The sequence below is a fragment of the Podarcis erhardii genome (genome assembly GCF_964252035.2).
Source record: "Podarcis erhardii genome assembly, chromosome: 2".
NCBI classification, from domain to species: Eukaryota; Metazoa; Chordata; class Lepidosauria; order Squamata; family Lacertidae; genus Podarcis; species Podarcis erhardii.
In genome coordinates this window covers 69,061,687-69,082,225 of record NC_138498.1, presented here as the reverse complement: position 1 = coordinate 69,082,225, position 20,539 = coordinate 69,061,687, and the positions used below count along the sequence as shown (strand labels likewise).

Here is a 20,539-nt window from a genome sequence, read left to right as displayed (position 1 = left end):
ATACTTACTACAATTTCCAGTGTTCTTGTCTCTATAAATGTAAAATTCTCACGCCTCTCACTTAATAAAATAATTTATTATAAAAACTATATGAAACTCAAAACAAAAAGAGACTAACAGATCTGCATGACAACAGAAATCGAAGATCAAGTTGTACAACCTCCTCTTGTCCACTGATGAATACAAAATGGGTTTAATGTTACTGTTAAATATCGTTTCTGAAAATTCAGTGCTCAGCTGTTCATACTTGAAGTCTGTATTTCAGCTCTCCAATATTTCCTGTGTTAGTTCATAGCAGCGAGAAGCAACTCTTGGAGTAGCTCAGTCTTTTCCTTTATGGGTTGGGGAAGTGGCTGCCCCAGAGTCAGAGAGAGAATATTCTGGAAATCTTCAATGTCGCATTCTACAGAATCTCTTTCAACAAGATCACTGATCTGTAGTTTGGGTCTGGCAGCCTTGATAATCAAATTTACTCGTTCACACACAGAGCTTCTTAAGTGCCCTATAAAAAAGAAAAGTAGGAAACACTTGACTGTAAGGGTTGTGCTTAACAGTGGGATAGGGACATGTTACATTTTTACCTGATAAATGCATTTGCAGGCAAAACGAGTCTCCCCCTCCCCATCAAATTCTATCCATTGCTGTGTTTGCAGGAAACACATTGAAAAATGCTAATATTTGGCAATTTTAAGGACCTACCACATATACTCTAATATAAGCCGAGGCACCTAATTTTACCACAAAAAACTGGGAAAACTTATTGACTCGAGTATAAGCTGGTTCACCACACCACAAACCTCCAGTTGGGCCAGAGTGCGTGCGTGTGCATGCGCACATGGCAGATGGGGCTTCTCCCCCCTGCCAAGCCCCTGCCTACCTAGGGTGCTGCTGAGAGGCAGAGGCTGGTGGCGGCAGCACCGGAGGAAGAACAAGCAGCCCAAAAGGGCTGCTTTCATGCTGCTCATTCCGCTGCCACCGACGGACCCTCACTCGAGTATAAGCTGAGGGGGGCTTTTTCAGCATAAAAAATGTGCTGAAAAAGTCAGCTTATACTCAAGTATATACAGTAATAGATTTCCACCAGACAATTCTATCAACTGAGGGTGGTTTTTTGGGGCTAGACATACAACCCCTGTATGCGTACATGACTTAATGAGTGAGCAAGACTGCGAAATGGCCCAAGTAGTTTGCTAGCTGACACTTACATAACCTGATCAAGCTATAGTGCTACTATGGAGACAAGCTAATGAGCTGTAAACAAGTTGCTCACCTAGGACTACTCGGCGGTAGCTCAGCAACAATAAAGTCAGTTGGTGAAGCATCTCATCCCACCTCTGCCATGTTGCTTCATTGTCCTGTGAAGAGATAGGTTTTAAGTTACTTTGGTTTTTAGAACGATTCTATACATTAATAACCGTTCTGGATGCAAGAGGTAGATCCATGTATCTTATAGAGGTAAACCCAGTTTGGAATGAAACTGGACTAGTATTAAAGAATACATAAAAACAGGAGGGAATGATGAACACTAACTATTTAGTTCTCGGGATAAATGATGGAAAGGAACTGCCGTACCTGGTATGTCAGCTGCAGAGAACAGTGTTTCAGAAAATGCAGTATCTTTTTCAAGGACAAGGGGCGCAGATCAGGGGCTTCTCTGCAGCTGTGGTAGAAAACTAGCTCTAACACTTTGCAGCGCAAGAGGTGGCATTCCATACTGCTTAGGAAGGCTTCCCTGTGAGGAGACAACAATGGAACAATAACTTGTCCCTGTTTTACAAAATTTTCTATACCACTTGTTGCCCAATAAGAGGTTCCTGTTTTTACTAATCTAAATAAAACCAAGGAAGAGCAAAATGAATCAACTGTGAAACAGTTGTACACCTGTCAAAAACCTACTGGAACAGAGGTATTATCACCAGCCTGTAGAACACTGGAAGGGGACATACTAAATTTATCTCCCATGGAAGTGCATGCCATAGCTCTGCAGCAGCACAGAGAAAGCCTGTGTGGGCCAACCTGACCACTAGATAAGATGGAACCTGAAATGGAATTTCCTCAGCTGCTCTAAAATTGCAGCGAGGCTCAAATGGGAGCAGGCATTCCAAAGCTATGTGTGATACAGATCATTTTGGGCTTCATATGTCAATGCCCTGAGCTAGCTCGAGAAACATACTGCCAAGCAGCATAGCTGATTCAACCTGAGTAATGAGGCCTCGCTGACCTGGTACCAATTCAACAGGCCAAGCCACACTTGGGAAAATTGGGGGGGGGGGAGTTGAGTCCAGAACTGTTCCCAAAGCACAATCCCATCTGGAACAGGCCCCACTCTTTCAAAGTAGCAATGACAAGTAAGCTAAACCCATTCTTACAATTTGTGTTGGCAGGCTATAAGTAACAATGGCAGGCAAGGATGAAGAGGGCATTTGTGGCATAGCATATTCTCTGCATTCTGAGGCTAACAAACTCATCCAAGAAAAATGGAAGTGCCGGGGCCCACAGTTTGCTATAGACACAGGAAACATGGTAGCTGTTTCCATGCACACTGAACCCTATCTGAATGTGTGTACTCAGTGGTCAGCAAGGCCTGCTATCCTGCTGAAGATGTTTACTGCATGAATAGTGGGTAATGAGAAGTGGGTAAATGCTGTAACTGAAGCTTGTCTGCTTCATTTCACCCTGCTGTACTGAGTACAAATAGACTAATGTTTGATACAGAACTAATTTGTTCAAAGAAAACCTAATCATGCTCTGCAGCAGGCTTCCCCAAAATGGTACAACCATGTTTTTGGACTACAAATTCCCACCAGCCCAAGCCTGTATAGCCAAAGGTCTTTGATAGGTGTTGAAGTCTAGTTTGAAGTGTAGTATATATGGAGGAAACCAGGTTGGGGAAGGATATTTCTATAAATACAGCTATGGAATTATTTTATAAGATGTTGCTTTAAATAGATGATGATAAGCAATCAGCAGAGAGTGAATTCTCATTTTCTACACTAAAAGTAGAAAACCTAAAACAAGCTTACTTTGAAGTAACACCCATTTCATTTTAATGATATCCAAGAAAACGTGCAAAGCATAGCCATTTTTAATTATTATTTTTTTGCTACTTAGAATTTGGCATTAACAACATTGGAATAACATTCACAAATTAAGACTGCAATCCTAAACTTCCTTGCTTGGATGTAAGGCCACCTGAAATCAATAGCTGACTGGGTGGGATGTCCTCGCTCACAGCTTCTCCCACCAGGTACACCTCTGGCAGTGGATGTACATTTCCTCTGATTCTGTCCTTTTTTGTTTTCTAAACTACACTTGGAGACTACTGAAGGCTTCATGTAGGTTTATGAAGTTAGAAAAAAGTACATAGTGAAGTTCTTTTCCTGCTTACATTATACTAGAACTTGGCATCTAATAAAGAAATAATTGATTTGCAATGGGTTCATGCCAGCCAAAAGAAAACTATACATTATATGAAAACTTAATTTCATACAGGCAGCCCTGTTTAGGGAAGCTTTTAATGTTTGATGCATTACTGTATTTTAATATTTTGTTGGAAGCCGCCCAGAGTGGCTGGGGAAGCCCAGCCAGATGGGCAGGGTATAAATACTAATTTATTATTATTATTAATTTATGGAATTCACTGTCAAAAGATGTAGTAATGAATGTTAACCAAGATTTATGTTGAAATGATTAAGGTAACTTAATGGAGCAGACAACTACCAGCAACTATCAGTCATAAGGACTATATGGAGCTCCCAGATTCAAGAGGTACTACTGTACCAACTGCAAGGGAGCAACAGTGGGAAAGGGTTAATGCCTTCAGGAAGGTTCTCAGAAGCATCTAGTTGGCTGCTGTTGGAAGAGGCATACTGGACTAGATGGGTCTTTGGTATGACTCTACAGGCATATTTGGTGGCTGTGGTGGGGAATGTCCTGCCCACAGGCTAATTAGGACCCCCAGGCCCCCACATCTTGTCTGTGATATTGCTTCACCCAAGCCAAATCCACTTGTCCATCATCTTGTATAAACCTTTTCAGGCCAGTGGGCATATTGGGAATCTTGCAGAAGTTCTGTGGATGCCAGTCACAAAATGCTGCCATATCTAAAGGAACTGAAAGGCAGACCACAAAATGCTGGTGGCATGCTCCCACTCGGCAACCCATCAACAGGAAAAAGGCACCTGCACCTACCACTGCTGCATTTGCTGATAGAAAGAAGCTCATTGCCTCTCTGTTCAGAACAGATGGGAAGGCTGGGTGAAACATATCAGCGAAATACTTTTGCTGGCTCTCTAGATCTGCATAGGACCTTTAGTCCTCCCAAGATTAGGCACAGTCTCACCAAATACTTGCTCTTTGCCCCGAAACAGTTGAACACCCAGGTATCTAATGAGTAGGTGCTTCTGGGGGCATGAGGGCAGTTGGGCAGTGATACAGGGAAGGACAGAAGGATTTTTTACACCCACACACCCCTTACCTGTGGCAGCGCTTGGGAATATTCAGCCATGAATAAAACACATTATCTAGAATTTTACTGCTGCTGCAGTTTGGAGACTTGTCCACTTCTATTGCTATAGAAAGCATCCTCTGCAGGAATGCCACCTCCCTAAGTCAGAGAAACAGGAAACAAAAGTATTAATCACCTCAACACCACCCCACTGTAGTGTATCAAACGTCTTGCTCCCAAACCAACAGAGAACCATCAGAACATAGCTACCATATCAGGGAAGATGAAAATTCTGATGTACAGCCTCACACGAGATAGAGCTGAAACATTCAGAACTTGTTGATGATACTTAATGGGCATTTGAGTAGCAAGCTAATGAATTCCAGACCTGTTTCAAGCCATTTTCTCAATGGTGCAGCTTCTGTCCAAATTGCTTCTGTTCTGCTGATAATCCACACACCCATAGAAATGCTTGAACCTGCTTCCTATGGGGGTTGGTTAAGTCACATGATGTGTCACAACATTTCTGGCCTCCATGAAGTATGTTCCCACAACTGCATGGAGTCCCAGCCAAATGAAAAATTCCACAGCAGGTGTGGGGAACCCTGTTGGGATATGAGTACAACGCAGCTGCAAACAAGTAGCTCGATGTTTACATCACATGATGTGGCTAGTCCTGGGAAAGGAAATTCTAGGCAGTTCACAGGATTCACAGGGCTTTGTTCTGTGTGTAATATGAGACCTTCCTGCTGCGTTTGTGAAGGAAGTCTCAGTCACTTGCTCGGAGAGAAGTCAGAGTGAACAGACATGTTTTCTTGTACAGCTAAACAGTCAGAAATAAATGAGATGTAAATACAGTGGTGCCTCGCAAGACGAAATTAATTCGTTCCGCGAGGCTCTTCGTCTTGCGGTTTTTTCGTCTTGCGAAGCACCCCTATTAGCGGCTTAGCGGCTTAGCGCTATTAGAGGCTTAGCGGCTTAGTGGCTATTAGTGGCTTAGAAAAAGGGGGGGGAGCGAAAAAACTCGCAAGACGTTTTCGTCTTGCGAAGCAAGCCCATAGGGAAATTTGTCTTGCGAAGCGCCTCGAAAAACGGAAAACCCTTTCATCTAGTGGGTTTTTCGTCTTGCGAGGCATTCGTCTTGCGGGGCACCACTGTAGACTTTCTGACTATCTTCTTTCTCTTGCTGGTATGCAAGGAGGTGTGCATTTTCCACGCTGGGAGATGTCACCTATCAAAGACCTCTCTGGACTGCCGGGATGTCGACAGCCAGAGTAGATCACCGGTAAACAAGCCCCGGGAGCCTGGGAGATGGGGCCAGCCTCTCCCGAGGGGGCTAGTTTTCCAACAAACCCTTGGCCCTCCAGCAGTTGCTGAACTAGAACTCCCCAGACATCATGACCAATGGCCCAGAATGGTAGAAGTTGTAGTTTAACTACAGCTGGAGGGCCAAAGGTTATGCACATCTTTTCTACAGTGTAGACATTAGTAATGGTAGAGAGGTCCAGTCCAAGAGCGGACTTGTATCTTTTTTTCTGCTGATATCTACTGAAGACAGGGAGAGGCTCATCAGGCTCAGATCCCAGGCTTACTGAGATAGACAGACACCCACCACTATCAGTGCATCATCATCATCATCATCATTGAAACCAAATGAACTCAACCTACAAGACAATCTGTCCTTCCCTAGTTCACCAGGGCCAAGGATGGGGTACTTGTGGGCCTCCAAATATTGTTGAACTACATTTACCATCCTCCTTGGTCACTGGCCAATTGGAGTTGGGAGTCCAACAACATGGAAAGCCACAGGTTCCCTGTTTCTGGGGTAGGTCATCCTAAATTGGGAAAGACATTTAGATAACCACCTGAATAGGTATGATTTTTGCTTTTAAGTATCTCTAGGAGGAAACCCCTCTCTACAATGTAAAGTGCAAAAGAGACAAAAATGTACATTCTCCTACTTACGTTTGGGAGTGAAATTGTGGAATGACGTCATTGGTTTGTGCAGTCTGGTTTAAGTTCAATTCTGGTACAGAGCTGCTGCTCACAGCTCTGGAGGTTTCTAGTGAAGGAATGGTTTTCTGCACGTGTCTTCTGTACTGCGTAACCCGTATACCCATAACTGCAGCTACTAGCCATTCAATCACTTCCCTGCAACAGAAACAAGAGTATTAGTGAAGGATGTGCTTGTGTGTCCTCTTGCCATGACCTCAGGTGCTTGTCTGTGGCAAGTGGTCTTGCATGTCACCCACATATATTTATGGGCTTTAGCCTAGTGGGGAGTCACTAGTATTTGTAGTGCTTTAGGCTGAGTCTCACACGTGCAGGCTCTTAAAATCAGCAGTGGCCAAAGGGCACATGTAGCAGATAACATGTGACAAGTGAAATTTCTCAAGCCCTATTTACTTGGCACACAGGAAGCCTCTCTAGATTAAAGCGATAATTACTTGACATTGTCGAAGCAATGGTCACAGGAAAGCACTGCTTTGGCAATGGATTTGTGCAGAGTGCCTGTTCTGGCCATCCTCTGGAAGTCATCCTCCAAGGTCTGGATCACATACTGCAAGAAGAGGAGTCGCCCAGGAAACTTTCCTTCCTAAGGGTACCAGAAAAAATTAAACACGGAATTATTTATAATAAGCCCTCGCTCCTCTGTATGATGAGCTTACAAACCTAAAAACCTGAGCTGAAACTGCCAGGCATGTGCTATTATGCAAATTATAGGCAATGTTAACACATGAATAAGACAAGAAACGTAGTCATAACCCCACCCTATGAGAGTCTCGTGACTGGATTGGCCCATGCAGCACTCCAGCCAAGTGTTCATGGTAGCTGGGGAAGTTCATTCCTCTCCAGGCTTAACCCTGTAGATCTCTTCTGTTAGTATCTGTTGTGACCTATATAAACTTTGAGGCCCACCCATTTCAAGCAACCGTCACCAGCATACAGGTAAGATGTTTTCATTTTAAAGGAGAAAAACAAAAGTGGAGATTTTCAGTATGTTGATTTCTGTTATTTCATGGGATTTTGGAATACAAACAGTCCTGATTGTAGCTAGGCCAAAATGGATATATCCATGAGGGTCAGCTTACACATGATGCTGGTCCTGTGTTTGAACAAGCGTGCTTAAAACTTGGCTGCTTTTGGGAAAAAGCCAACTGTGGGGCCCTGGTCTCAAAACACCTACTTGATCAATATTTATGGGTCCATGTTGGTTTTCTAAAATCGCCCTCTTATCTGGAGGCCTCATAGCTGCTTTCTCTCCAAAAGAAAGCCACAAGATTAATCACACTTGTTTAAATATCAGAGTAACTGTTTGAATATGTGACTAACGTCATGTGGGGTTTGGCCTTGAAAGATGTAGATACAGCTAGATGTTGACAAGACTGAGGCACAAAGGAATTTGAAGAACTTGCCCCAAAGATATAAAGCAGATCTACGCGTGAGTGGAGACAAAAATAATAGCATTAATGGCCCTTGCTCAGGAAAGGGGAATCTGCGGCCTTCCAGACGCTGCTGGAATTCAACTCCTATCATCTCTGACCATTGGCCATGCCAGGAATGGCAGCTGGAGTTGGGAGTCCCACAACATCTGGAGGGCCACAGGTTCCCTGGCCCTGCTCTAAACATAAAGCGCCTCATTCAGTAACAAGCATGTAGAGGAGTGGCCAGTTTTGTGTAAGCACTCGGGATGTAGCCAAAACAACAACAACAACAGTTCAGTAGTGATAAATCATACATGGCATTGACCATGGAATGCCAGGTTTTGGGAACAGTAAGAACAGCAAACAAACAAACAAACAAACAAACAAACCCAGCCTGGCAGGAAGAGCATATAATCAACAGTAGTTGCATAGCCTGTGGACAGTGAAGAATGCAGAAGTTTCCTCCCTCCTCCCTATGTGCCCCCCCCCCTCAGTTAGCTCTGGGGGTGGTTAGAAGAACCTAGCACAGAATGCAGGGGCAGAGAATCAAATCATTCTGCCTCTTCTGGCTGAAACGCATTGGGCATTTACATTTTTTTTTTTTAAAGTGCATTACAATTTCTTCGGCCACTTGAGGTTGGTTCTCTTTCCTGTCTTTCCGAAACCAAAGAGACCACAAAATGTCCTTTGGCAATCCTTGATTTATTGACAGTGACTAAGATGTTCAGCCAGGTAACTTTCCTTCCTCTTTTTCTGCAGCAAATGCAAAGCAGTCCCTGCCAATCAGGCTTACTTCAAGACCAGTTTGTTAGTACAGGGTCTGGCATGGGAACCCTTCTCTTAGTTGCAAAGCAAAGGCTGGCAGAATGATAGTTTCTTAAAAACCACCCATCCCACACAGTGAGATGTAATCAACATACCTGCTCTTCTATTACCACTCGCAGTAGCAGCCAGTCCCATACCACAGTGTCAGCCCTTGCTGGATGAAGTCTAAAATTAAGAAGTAGGCCTGTTATACCATCAAATCTTTATCACAAGCATTCTTTGCAATAGCAAATCAAAGACACATTTCAAAGCATCCAGTCTATTGGTTCCTTGGCGGTATTTTGTGAAGAGTGGCAATTGTTAATATGACCAACTGATGATAGGACTCATTAGTTGTATCCCGCCCTGGAAGTGTCATAAACACCTGCAGGATATTGCTTGGACCATTACTAGTGATGGCTCCTGTTATTAAAGCTCATGCTATGGTCCAACTGTTTAAGTCACTAACGTTTACAAGTAGAAGAGGGCATTTAGGCTTTTTGAAATAACATTTTAAAAGTATCAGATCTTCACTTGCAGCAGTACCCTGCTCTTTTGTGAACCTTCTGGTTATTTGTTTATTTTAAAAGGTGCAAACAGAGACACTGTATTTCACTAGAGCAAGGCGACCACCCTGCTCTTTTGTGAACCTTCTGGTTATTTGTTTATTTTAAAAGGTGCAAACAGAGACACTGTATTTCACTAGAGCAAGGCGACCACTCTCCCAATTGTGCACATTCTTGATATTGTACTTACTGCCTTTGAATGGGGACTTGTAGCAATTATTTAACCAATGATAAAATGCAGTTGGGGTGCATGTTCTGACTGTATGAATAAGCTGCTATTACATACAGTTGTTCCATTGTAATATAAATTTGATCACTTAATCACTTAAATAGCTTTTCCATGGCAGCTGCCTATGATCTTATTGTGAATTTTATTGACGTTGTTTTATTTTGTTTAGTCTCTACCTTGCTCATTTTTTATTTAAATATTGATATATCTTCTGCCCTGGGACCACCTTTCAGTGAAGGGTGCATGATCAACGTTCATAATTAATAAAGAGTAGGCCTCACAGAAATGAAAAGATCAAACCATTAAAGAGCAGAGTATGTTCTGCAAGTGCAGCTATTTATCTGTTTCCTTAAGCAATCACTTACACACAAAACTATGGCAGAATTTACAACACAACCACAAAGCTTAGAAAGAAAGGATCATGGTACTTTGCAAGGCAACACAAAATAAAAGAATAGTAATTCACGGGATACATACGACTGGATTTTCATCAACAACATATAAGCATCTTTCTGTGTCTCTTGTAGCACATCTTGTTGATCTGAGCTCAAGAGAATCTGCCTGATCACACACGATGTGATCTCCTTTGGCGGGTAGTGCTGGGAGGTTACATAATCCATAAGGAAGTCCAAGGTTCCCTGGAAGAATTTCTCCTCGATAGTGCTGAACACCATGCTTAGTTTCCGGGATGGGATAGGCTGCTTCTTCTGTGGATACGGTGAAACATAAACATTGCATAACGTTCCTAAGCACAAGTGAAGTGGGACTGAAAAAAATTCTGCAGAAAGTTTTTTATTGCTATTTTCTATTACAGAAAATTTTCCAAAATGCCCCATTTCATAAAATTGGTAACTTAACATATGAATGCAATGAAAGGCAAACTGAGCAGCTGAAATGGATACAATACTAGTCCAATCTTAAATCAAATTTATAATTAACTTTTCTCAGGTGACTACATAGGAAGCAAATGCATGTATTTGTACAGGACTTCAGGCATCCTAAAATTAGTATGTTAAAAGGCAGTGAAAACTGCTTACCGTATTTTTCGCTCTATAACATGAACCAGACCATAACACGCACGTAGTTTTTAGAGGAGGAAAACAAGAAAAAAAATATTCTAAACGAAACAGTGGATGTATGATTTTTGTGGTTCATGCTGTGGCCACAGACATGTGATCTGACAGTGAGTTTGGAGTAGCCCAATGCAAAAATCCTGAGGATCCATGTGGATCCATGCTTTGTAACCATGTTTTTGCACCACTGCGGCCCCAGGCAACAGTGGGTGCATGATTTTTTTGGTGCAAGATGTAGCCATGGACATGCTATGTGATCTGATGGTGAATTTGGGGTGACCCAGTGCAAAAATCCTGAGAATCCATGTGGATCCGTGCTTTGTAACCATGTTTTAAATAGGGGGGGGGAGGAAAAGCATCCAAGGGACAAGGAGCACGCGTGGGGTGGGTGGAGAAGGATGCTGCTAATAATGAAGAGGGGTATAAGGGGAGAAGGCTCCTCTCCTCTCCCACTTTGCTCCTTTAAAGCAAGCAGGCTCTGCTTTTCTCCCTCCTCCCCGCTCATCCCTGGCTTAGCGAGCTGAAAAACTTTGCTGCTATGTAGCGAGCTGAGTGGGGAGGAGAGAGGGACAGAGAGCCTGCTTGCTTTAAAGGAGCCAACCGGACAGGAGCCCTCTCCAACCGGACAGCGGCTCCTCTCCTCTCCCGCTTTGCTCCTTTAAAGAAGCAGGCTCTCTGTCCCTCTCTCCTCCCCACTCAGTGGCTCTTCTCCCGCTTTGCTGTTTCAAAGCGAGCCACGGAGGAGGGAAGGAAGGGGAACCATGGATCCTCTGCTCACGACTGCAGCAGATCCGCCCCGCCACCTGTAGGCATTCCCTCCATAACACGCACAGACATTTCCCCTTACTTTCTAGAAGGAAAAAGGTGAGTGTTATGGTGCAAAAAATACGGTACTTACAATTTAAATATTTGGGAAAGTATGATGTTGAGTAGTTACAAATTAAAATACAAGTAAGTATTCCAATAAAAATAATTTCTGAATGAAGATTTGAATTTGTTTGAGCATAAACGCATAACAAGTTTTTTTTCCTAATAAGGCATTTCTGTTCAACTGTCTTTGCCAACTAAGAGGGAGAACCCTTCTCAGATATTTAAACATGTAAAATAAAAATAGCCTCCTTCTTTTACAGCAAATATCTACTTAAGTAGTAAGCCCCACTGAGTTCAGTGCAGCTTATTCCTGAGCAGGCATGCATAGGATTGCACTTTTAGAGAGTCTTTCTCTTTCACACATGCTTATTTGTGAAGATATCAAATCTGTGCAGTGCTGCGAGACCCACAATCAAGTTAAACATACTAGAGCCTTGGTTGATGTTGGACATTTCAGCCTGCATGACCTCATTCCTGCTCTTTTTTGTACAGCCTGGTTCTTTCCATCTCTTTTTATTCAGACTACTGAAGCACTGGTCTCTTCCATCAATTACCTGTTCAGCATCTTTTTCCTGCACCACATTTTGGAAAAAGGGGTAATGTACAGGAACTCCCTGGAAGTACTGCAAGGTTTTCAACCAGACCTTGATGTCGATCTGCTTCGTTGGCACCCAAACATCTGATTTTACAGCATTTGGTGCTGGGTTATTTGTCTCTAGAAAATGCTGATTAGCTTCTGCTAGAGATGGAGATGTGCTCATTGGCGAACAGGAGGGGATGGGGCTTGGGGAATGTCTCTGATGTAGTGGGGAATGCTGGGGGCTGGGCTCTTCCACAGACGGACCAGCATCAGGAACCTCATCCACACAGTCCAAGGGCGCTTGACATTCACTGCTGCTGGGGGTTGAAGAGAAGGAGAAAACATCAGACCCAACCTGGGGGCTTCCTAAGGAGCCCAGATCACTGTTGTAAGTGGTGTGGCTGCTGTTTTCAGAGTCCCCACAGTAGCTGGGGATGATGGGGCAGCTGCTACATTGAAATAAGGGCTGCTTCTTTATAGCATCTTCTTTGGGGGAAGGCAGCTCACAGTCTCTGTCCCACATGCTGATTGGCACATCAACTTTGTTCTCAGCGCTTTCAGTGGTGAGGATTTTCGGACAGCACACCGAGTGCATGCTGACTGGAGTAGAGTGCTTCAGGTCCTGAATGCCACTGCAACTATCATGAAGAGGGCTGATCATGTCATCCTCAGTCCCCGTCAGATCGATTACAGTGATGTCATCCCCAGTGAGATCAATGATCTCCTACAAGGAGGGAAGGGGTGGGGGTGAGAGAAAGAAAAAGATTTACATCACTGCATGACACAGCTTTGACTAAAATTATAAACCCTAAATGGTTTGGGGGCACACCCTGGAAATTGTAGAATCCCCCCCCCCGACCAATCAATAGCATTTATCCTATGCCAATGTTATTAGATGGTGGGGTAAATGGAGAAAAGTTATTGGCAACAGTGGCTGCACAGCTCCCACAATTATCATGGAGAATCATCCACGATAAAGCTTGTATATATAATTGTGGAACTGCAGCAAGATCTTCTGGTTTTGGATGGACTTTGCTGACTTAGTTGGTAGTACACAACTCTCTCTCCCACTCCACAGACTGTCTCAGCTGTTAGTATTTATTTATTGTATTTGTTTCCCAAGGACCATGTACCTCAACTAACCCATGGCAAGAAGTTTAATTGCCTAGTTGCATAATTCATCCCATGACAGAAACAGCAGCAGTTAGCTCTCTGCAACCCCTCTTGGTCTGTGCTGGCCACCTTTTTCCAGTACTAAATCATACAAAGCTCATGCCTCAAATGCATGGGTTTTGTATTTTGATAGTATTAAAGTAAAAAACCTCAGAGGGAATTTACATAGGCAAAAAGAATGCCAGTGGTGTGTAATCTCCTGCTTATCATGCTTCTGTCCTGTAAAGGAATCAAACCTGTGACCTTGGCATTACCAGCACCATGCTCTAGCCACAGGTGCTCAAAGCAAAACTTTTTCTCTAATTAATGCATCTAGACACCCATACATTTCCTTATCATGTGGCAAAATCAAATGTTCATATAAACGTGACAAACGAGAGTAAAGGGAGCCTTGTGTACTGGGATAGAGAGATGTACTGCTGTCCTGTTTGCCTAATGCTACCACTCTGGATTATGACTACTGTTGGTGATCACTTCAAAACTTAGTCAGCCTGATGATGTGAGAGTTATGTCTCTGAATGGTGATGCAATCAATTGCTGGATGAAGCTATCCCAGGTGGGACACATTAAGCCAACAAGGACTGGGTAGTACATACCCACTTGAATCTGTTATTGGAAGTCAGGACAGCAGGCCCCAGGAGTGGGGGGTGGGAAGACAGTGGAGATTATGCATGCAATCCTCTGTGGCACAAGAAATATAAAGCAATAGCAACACAGAGCGGCAAAGGATATGAATTGTTGCAAGAAGGCTGTGAAACAGATTTTAACAGGCATACCATACCTGTTCTTTTTAGCTCTGCTATAGCGATTGTTTGATTGAGTTTACTTATATGCTACTTTTCCACAATCAGCTGTGCCCAAAGTGACTTACAGCAAACATTCAAAACATCAAAACGCAAATATACAAAATACAGAGCACGTCATTAAATTCAAAAATGACAAAAAACAATAATCTAACAAACACAGAATAAATTCCATATTACAAAAAAACAACAACAACCTCCAGACCCAGTCTAGGTTTCAGTACATAAATACAAAACAAAACAAGAGTTAACTGACCATAAAGTTGTGGTCTTCCTGCATTCCAAGGAGCCTTACTTAAATGTAGTTCAGAGGGGAGAAGTCCTCTCACCAGCCTATGCCATATAGATGGCTCCCATATCCTTGCTTGAGAGAAGGCTGGAAGCAGCAACGGGCAAATGCTGGGGAGAGGATTGATGGCTGGACTCTCCCAACCCTACCTGTAGATGACAAGGACTGAACCTGGCATCTTTCGCATGCAAAGTGTGCACTCTACCACTGAGCCACGGTCCTTCCTCTACGTTCCCGTTCAGGATATAGCAAGTAGATTTTAAATATTGAAAGCCTATTTGGAGCATTCTTTGACAAACATTCCAGAGGGGATGCAGAGAGGAGAAAAATAGTCCCAGGTGAGGCACCTCAAAAGAAAATTATGCTTAACACATACACACACACAAACCCTGTACCAGGCAAATCAGTAAAAGGACTTGTTGTATGAAATTTATGATTCAGGAAGTGACAATGTGACTCTCATATTGGATCCCTAAATATGGCACTGAACATTAGCTTCAATGCGTCTACTTTTAAGGAGGACTAGCACTGTTTACAACCTGTACTCCTCAAGTCAGCTCAGAAGTATTCAAGATTTATTTAAAAGTTACAAACGAGATGGCTAAAAGCTGCTCCTGCACCCTGCAAGATACCGTATTTTTTTACCAAAAAATCGGGTTTAAAATTGGGGCTCGTCTTATACACGGGTAGTGCCGAGGGGTGTTTTCTTAATTTGGAGTCCCCCAAAACAGGGAGCATCTTATACATGGAAAAATATGGCGTTTCCAGGCAGAAACAACAAGGGCTCAGGAGAGACTACTTACGGGGCAAAAGGGCCTAGCTTTTCTTTGATCAACTCCTTTATTATTTATTTGACAATATTTATACCCTGCATTAGAGTCCCTCACAGGGTGCAATTTCCTTACCTGGGTTGTCGCTGATACCTCTCAAAGCTTCTAGTAGCTTTTTGTAGGGGACACAAGAGGAAACATGTGGCAGAGGGAGGTGTTCCAACTGCCGCTCACTCTTCTGCTTAACCACAACGTGCCTGAGAGGAAATAACCTCTCTTTCCTTTTATAACCAACAAATTGCAAATTTGTGCAAATCTTACTATCTTTAGCAAGATTCAAACAGTCACAACACACAGCATTTTACATAGGCCTATTTATTTCCCTTTTTGCCAACACCCATTGCCACCCCCCTTAGTGAAGGTTTCAGGCCTCGGCCTACTAGGAGGAAGTGAAGCCCCGCATCAGTGAACCAATGTGGTCTGAGTGCAATTCTTTTGTCATTTCTGAGTCTGATTCCTGCTCTGATTTCGAAGTTCCCTCAACTCAACAACTTGCCCTTATTCATTTTCCCCATTTTCTAACTGTGCCAAAATTAGGGGCATAGAGCAATTCTCAAAGTGGCTCTGGCCTCGATATGCACCGTGTGTTCCAAGGAAAAGGCTGATGCAACTTTCACTGACTACTTTAAAAACAAATAAAAGTAGCATAATGTCAAGCACAGGCTCTCAGGAACTGGGCTGAGACCACCTCCTGCCAGAGTTCATGAATACCATAAATAAGCCTTTATTTGTAAACTACACCCTTCCAGTCACTACCAGCCTCTGTCACTTGAAAATTGCTGAACTAGACATAAAAGCTCCTACAGGCCATTATCCAGAGTTCATAATCCTTAAAAAAAAATCAGTTGGCAGCTAATCATGGCAGCTACTTTCAATTTCCACTGCTAGAGGCCGTATGCTTCCAAATACCTGTTGCTGGGAATAACAACTTGAGAGAGAGCAACTGTTGTCACGCCTTGAATTTGTGTAGAATCAGCAAATGGAGCAATGAAAGGCAGCACAGAGGGAAAGAAGTAACAGTTGTCTAGTGTAGAAGACAAGGAGTCACAGCAGAAAGCAGACAACTACAGTAGCCTGAAGTGTGCCCTCCACATTGTGGGATGCAGTTATAAGGAACGGGCACAAAATTGTCCGGACCTGCAACCAGTGTGAGGTGAACTCAAACAACTCACGTTTTACATACCGGAGATCCTTAATTTGAATCCAGGATCAGGGGGGAATGTTGTCCACGGTCAGGCACACGGGGCAATCCACAGAAGCACTGCAGGGACCAACCAGTCCTTTTGCTCCACCTTATTTCCCAACCAACGCCTGTGACCAATCCACACCTTCCATCTCACCAGATAGGCCGGTGCTGCCAGCTGGCATCCTAGCAGGACTCAGTGCACATGCCTGCACAATTATCTTGCACATCTTGGCAGCAGCACCCATCTCATTGGCATACCCTAAGAATAATGCTCCTTCACAGTTCCAGGGATTTAGCAAACAGGGCAGGAGGATGTGCTGCCCCGGAGTCATCAAGCTCCTTGAACCCTCCCCTGCCTTTGTAGTCCCTTCCTGAACTCACATGGCGCCAGATCCTAGTAGGGTGCAGTAAATGAGATCGCCATCAATAAACAACATATGTGACAAAGGTAAAGCCTTTATTCAGCAGCATTCAGAAAGGGAAGAGATCCTGAAAGGGTAAGGCATAAGCATCAGGTGGCCAGCCAGTCACCCCAACAAGGTCATGTGCAGGGTTATGACAGGGTAGCTGGTTTGGCATATCCAGTGGCTTTAGCTCCATGCTAGGAACAGCGTCACAAGCTGCAAGAGCACTGAGGCGGTTTGCCAATTTGGGACATAAAGCAGGGCAATCCCAGGCTTCTCATAGCTGACACAGATCCAAGTGCCTTGATACCATATAGCCGCTGTGGGGAACGTTCGATACTCCAGATGTTGCTGAGCTACAAGTCCCAGCACACATCACCAATGGTCAGGGATCATGGGTTACTATAAATCAGGGGTGAGGATCCACTAGCCTGCAGGCCAACTTTGTGCAGCCAAGTTCGCCGACAACCAGCTAGTTGTCTAGCATTTGGGAAATGTTGCACAAAGCAATTTGATGCATTCCCTTCTAGGTAACCTTCCAAGGGCATATATCCCAGCGGTGGGCAAGATCAGAGGCTAAAGTGATCAACAAATGTAAATTTTATTTTTATACCTTGGGATAGTTTCTACACCCACCCACATACTCTCTTATCCTTAATCCAAACTGGCAAGAGGCACTACTGGAGTTCAAGGACACATTCCAATCAGACAAAACAAACCAAGTACAAACCGAGTACAGTACAAACCACGGCCAATGAGTGGTGGCTTAGGCAAAATTCCAAGAGTCAGACAGAGACTCCTGGAGGCCACTTTCAACACCTGGACCTGAGTTTCCCCAACCCTGTCATAGATGAACACAAACTGCATGCAGGTTAGTGAATGGAGTTCCATGCAGAGGAGAGAGTGAGTTGGCAAAGGAGATGGGAAGCTTGGTCCCTCCTCTGTGCCTAGCATAAAAAGCAAATGGGCTGCTAGAGGAGGGTTCTTCCCTTCTCCACAGAAATACAGCTTTTGCCTCTTCTTTGATAGCCCCCAATAAGCTAGTAAAGAATACTGCAAGACAGTAATGTGGGGTGAGGGAAATTATTCACAAGGCTGGATTAAAACATAAAAAGCAGCAGATAAATTAAGTGGTTTAAGCTCCACTAAAACCACATGCACCCAGGGTGGATTTCACCCAGAACCTAAAACACACACCAAATAATGTAATGTGCCAGGCTAATAGGTCTGGAAAGGGAGTTTCACAATTTGGGAGCCACCAGCAAAAAGACCCTCTTGCTAGTAGCTATTCCCCTACACTGAGAAGGCAGGGGCTACTAGTTAAGGACCATCAAAGCAGAACTTGATTGGCAGGCAGGCTCATGTGGGAGAGAATAGCCCTTTCGATACCAAAGTTGTTTAGTACTTTGAAGGTGAACACCAGCACCTGAACTGAACCCAGAAGCAAACTGGCAACTAGCGAGAACCTTTTAGTAGTGGGGTGATGTGAGAGCAGCCATCAGCCCCATTAACAACCCAGTTGCGGTACTAAAAACCAATGATGCTTCTTTAATGTTTTTCAAAAGTCACATGCAACACATAATAATAGTTTGGCCCAGAAGTTACTAGAACATGGACAACTGTCACTTGTAACTGACATTATGATGTCATACTATGTAGTCAGTTATTCAACAAGTGTGGAATTTCATTCTGTTTCACCTCTGCACATCCCATTATTGTTCACTCTGCACTGTGTTACAGGAGCTACTGTTCTACTCTGGGGGCTACCATTTCTTTGGACGTTCATCCCCTCCATTAGCCATAGCAAACTTCATTTGATTGCTCCACGTCTTCCCAGTTATCCCAGTTTCATTCTCCATTCTTTTACTATGCCACATATCTCTGCTTTACAACACTGCCCATGATGTCAGGAGAGACTCATGGCCTTGTTTATAGCTTTCTGCAGTACAGGACCTTTTCCTTCCATTTAGCTGGCCACACACAGATTCCCTTTTTAGCATTCAACTTCCATTTCCATTGTTTTAAACGGCAACTGCTACTCAGTTGGAGTTTGGGAGGCACCACAGTTTAGTGGCAAAGCATTTGATCCCTGGAATCCCCAGTTCAAAGGATCCGGTTGTCAGAGCTGAGAACAGCTGATCTGCCCTGGTGCGAGGCAGTTTCCTGCGCATCTGTTTTTCCTTATGGGTATCCTCCTGAAACAGATCGGCTCGTGGCAAAGTGGGCAGAGCAAGGTCATACCAGCAACATCGTGATCAAGCTCCAGCACCACGGTGATGGGATTCAGGAGAAAGATAAGGAATTTCTGCAATAGGGAGCACTGCAGGATCGCAGTCAGGATCTGTCAGGATCCCACGGATAACAAAGCTGGCTTTACCAACTCCTGTTCTCCAAGCCTCACTAAAATGCATTCAGGCACACTTGTTTGCGTTACGTTAAAAGGAAGAGGCGCTCCTCCTTATGGGATAGTTTTTACCAAAAGCATATTTACCCGAAGGCTGCAGCTTCGGACGTCAGTCATGCCCTCTGGAAACGCCGACTTTATCTGCGCGCCCTACAAATTTAGTTCCCAGCCAGCACGATGTTCTCCTGCGTTTGGCTACCCGGGCGCGTACGAACAAGCCTGCGTGTGCCCAGCCGACGGCGCCTGCCTCCCGGCACCCCGCCACTGCCTACGGGAGCGCGAGGGGAGAAGTGAATGGGCAAGGAGAGGAGAAATGCCTCGGAGTCCCCAAGGCAGAAAGGAGGAGAGACGCCGGCAGCGGCCGCCAAGTCCAAGCCTCGGGACCAGAAAACAGCATCCCCCATGTTCGCGGCGCAACTCACCGGGGGCTGGGCGGGCGGCCGCCGCCATCTCCGCTTCCTCTTTTCGCCCAGGCGCCGGCGGGGAGACCAGTCATAGCCGCTTTCCCCGTCGGAGCTCGGCTCAGTGACAAGAACCTCGGCCATCGAGCCCCTTCTGCTCAGTCCCGCCCGTCGGGGGGCGTGGCAAAGCGGAAAGGGCGAGGCTGAGCCCAGCTCCGCTGCTTTATAGGGCCAAGCCGGGCTGCCGCTTCCGTTGGGATCCGACCGACCCCGATATTATTATTTTCCTTTCCGCGACTCGCTGACGTTGAGAACTCCGAATCGGGAGGGCGGGGCTTAATGGAGCCCCAGGGAGTTCCTCGCCGCCGCTGTTTGCTTCACAAATATACATCAGGGGGTTAACGACCTTGGTTGTATTTCTCAGCAGGTGGAAAGGGGGAAAGAAGAGTTTGTTGTGGCTGCGGTCCAGAGTCCCGGCCTGGATCACTCCCAAAGGAATCGGGCGCAGACAAAGCAGGCACAAAGCAGCTACGCGCTTGTAGCAAACACACAAACACCTGATCCTCTGTGTCACTCATGGCTAGGAAAGTGTGTGATCAAGGCATGCTTGAGTCAGGTTCTTGTATTTGGCGTCAGGACAGTTATTCACCGACGCTTCCCTCCAGTTCAGGCCAAGCTAGGAATAATTGGCCTTGCAGTTGCAACTGTAGACACATCTTGCGGCCTAAATAATCAAGGATACATCTTGCAGTTTAGCTACGGGATGGTGTTTCTGCAGACTCAGCACTTAGCAGGCTGAAGTCAGCTGTGTACGTGATGTGATCGATTCAGAATCGTGACGCCCCTGAATTAAAACACACAGGTATGGCACTCCTGAGTTATAGCTCTCGGGTATCTGAAAAGTGTTCTGTATGTAAGCAGAGTGGCAGATGATGTGAGCATAGGTGTGCTGTGCTGTGCCTTTCACCTTCCAGCTAGCTGGAAGAAACTTGGCAGCTTCTCTGCATTCCTAACCCGGCACAGGCTCTTCTTGCTGTCCTGCTAGGTACTGATAG

The 20,539-nt window shown here is 44.6% G+C and overlaps 1 protein-coding gene across 7 annotated transcripts; it reads right to left on the bottom strand.

The window, feature by feature from the left end:
* Nucleotides 1–57: 57 nt before the first annotated feature.
* On the bottom strand, nucleotides 58–19,802 carry SIMC1 (SUMO interacting motifs containing 1). Of its 7 annotated transcripts, none has more exons than XM_081850214.1 (10): nucleotides 19,506–19,802; nucleotides 11,969–12,718; nucleotides 9,949–10,178; nucleotides 8,793–8,862; nucleotides 6,895–7,043; nucleotides 6,413–6,598; nucleotides 4,478–4,606; nucleotides 1,573–1,732; nucleotides 1,271–1,355; nucleotides 58–502 (listed from the first exon to the last, which is right to left on the bottom strand). In XM_081850214.1, the coding sequence occupies exons 1-10, from the start codon at nucleotides 19,626–19,628 to the stop codon at nucleotides 285–287; spliced, it is 2,100 nt and encodes a 699-aa protein (XP_081706340.1). In that variant the 5' UTR covers nucleotides 19,629–19,802; the 3' UTR covers nucleotides 58–284. The 7 variants fall into 7 exon arrangements, with proteins under 7 accessions (XP_081706340.1, XP_081706341.1, XP_081706346.1 ...); XM_081850215.1 differs by lacking the exon at nucleotides 19,506–19,802 and adding an exon at nucleotides 19,171–19,452; XM_081850220.1 differs by lacking the exon at nucleotides 19,506–19,802 and adding an exon at nucleotides 18,146–18,166.
* Between the last annotated feature and the right edge of the window lie 737 nt (nucleotides 19,803–20,539).

Coding starts and splice junctions, on each gene's coding strand:
- SIMC1 (XM_081850214.1), bottom strand. CDS start 19,628: ATGGCCGAGGTTCTTGTCACTGAGCCGAGCTCCGACGGGGAAAGCGGC. Junction 12,719..19,505: donor GGCCGCCCGCCCAGCCCCCG/GTGAGTTGCGCC, acceptor CCCTCCTTGTAG/GAGATCATTGATCTCACTGG. Junction 4,607..6,412: donor CCACAATTTCACTCCCAAAC/GTAAGTAGGAGA, acceptor TCTCTGACTTAG/GGAGGTGGCATTCCTGCAGA.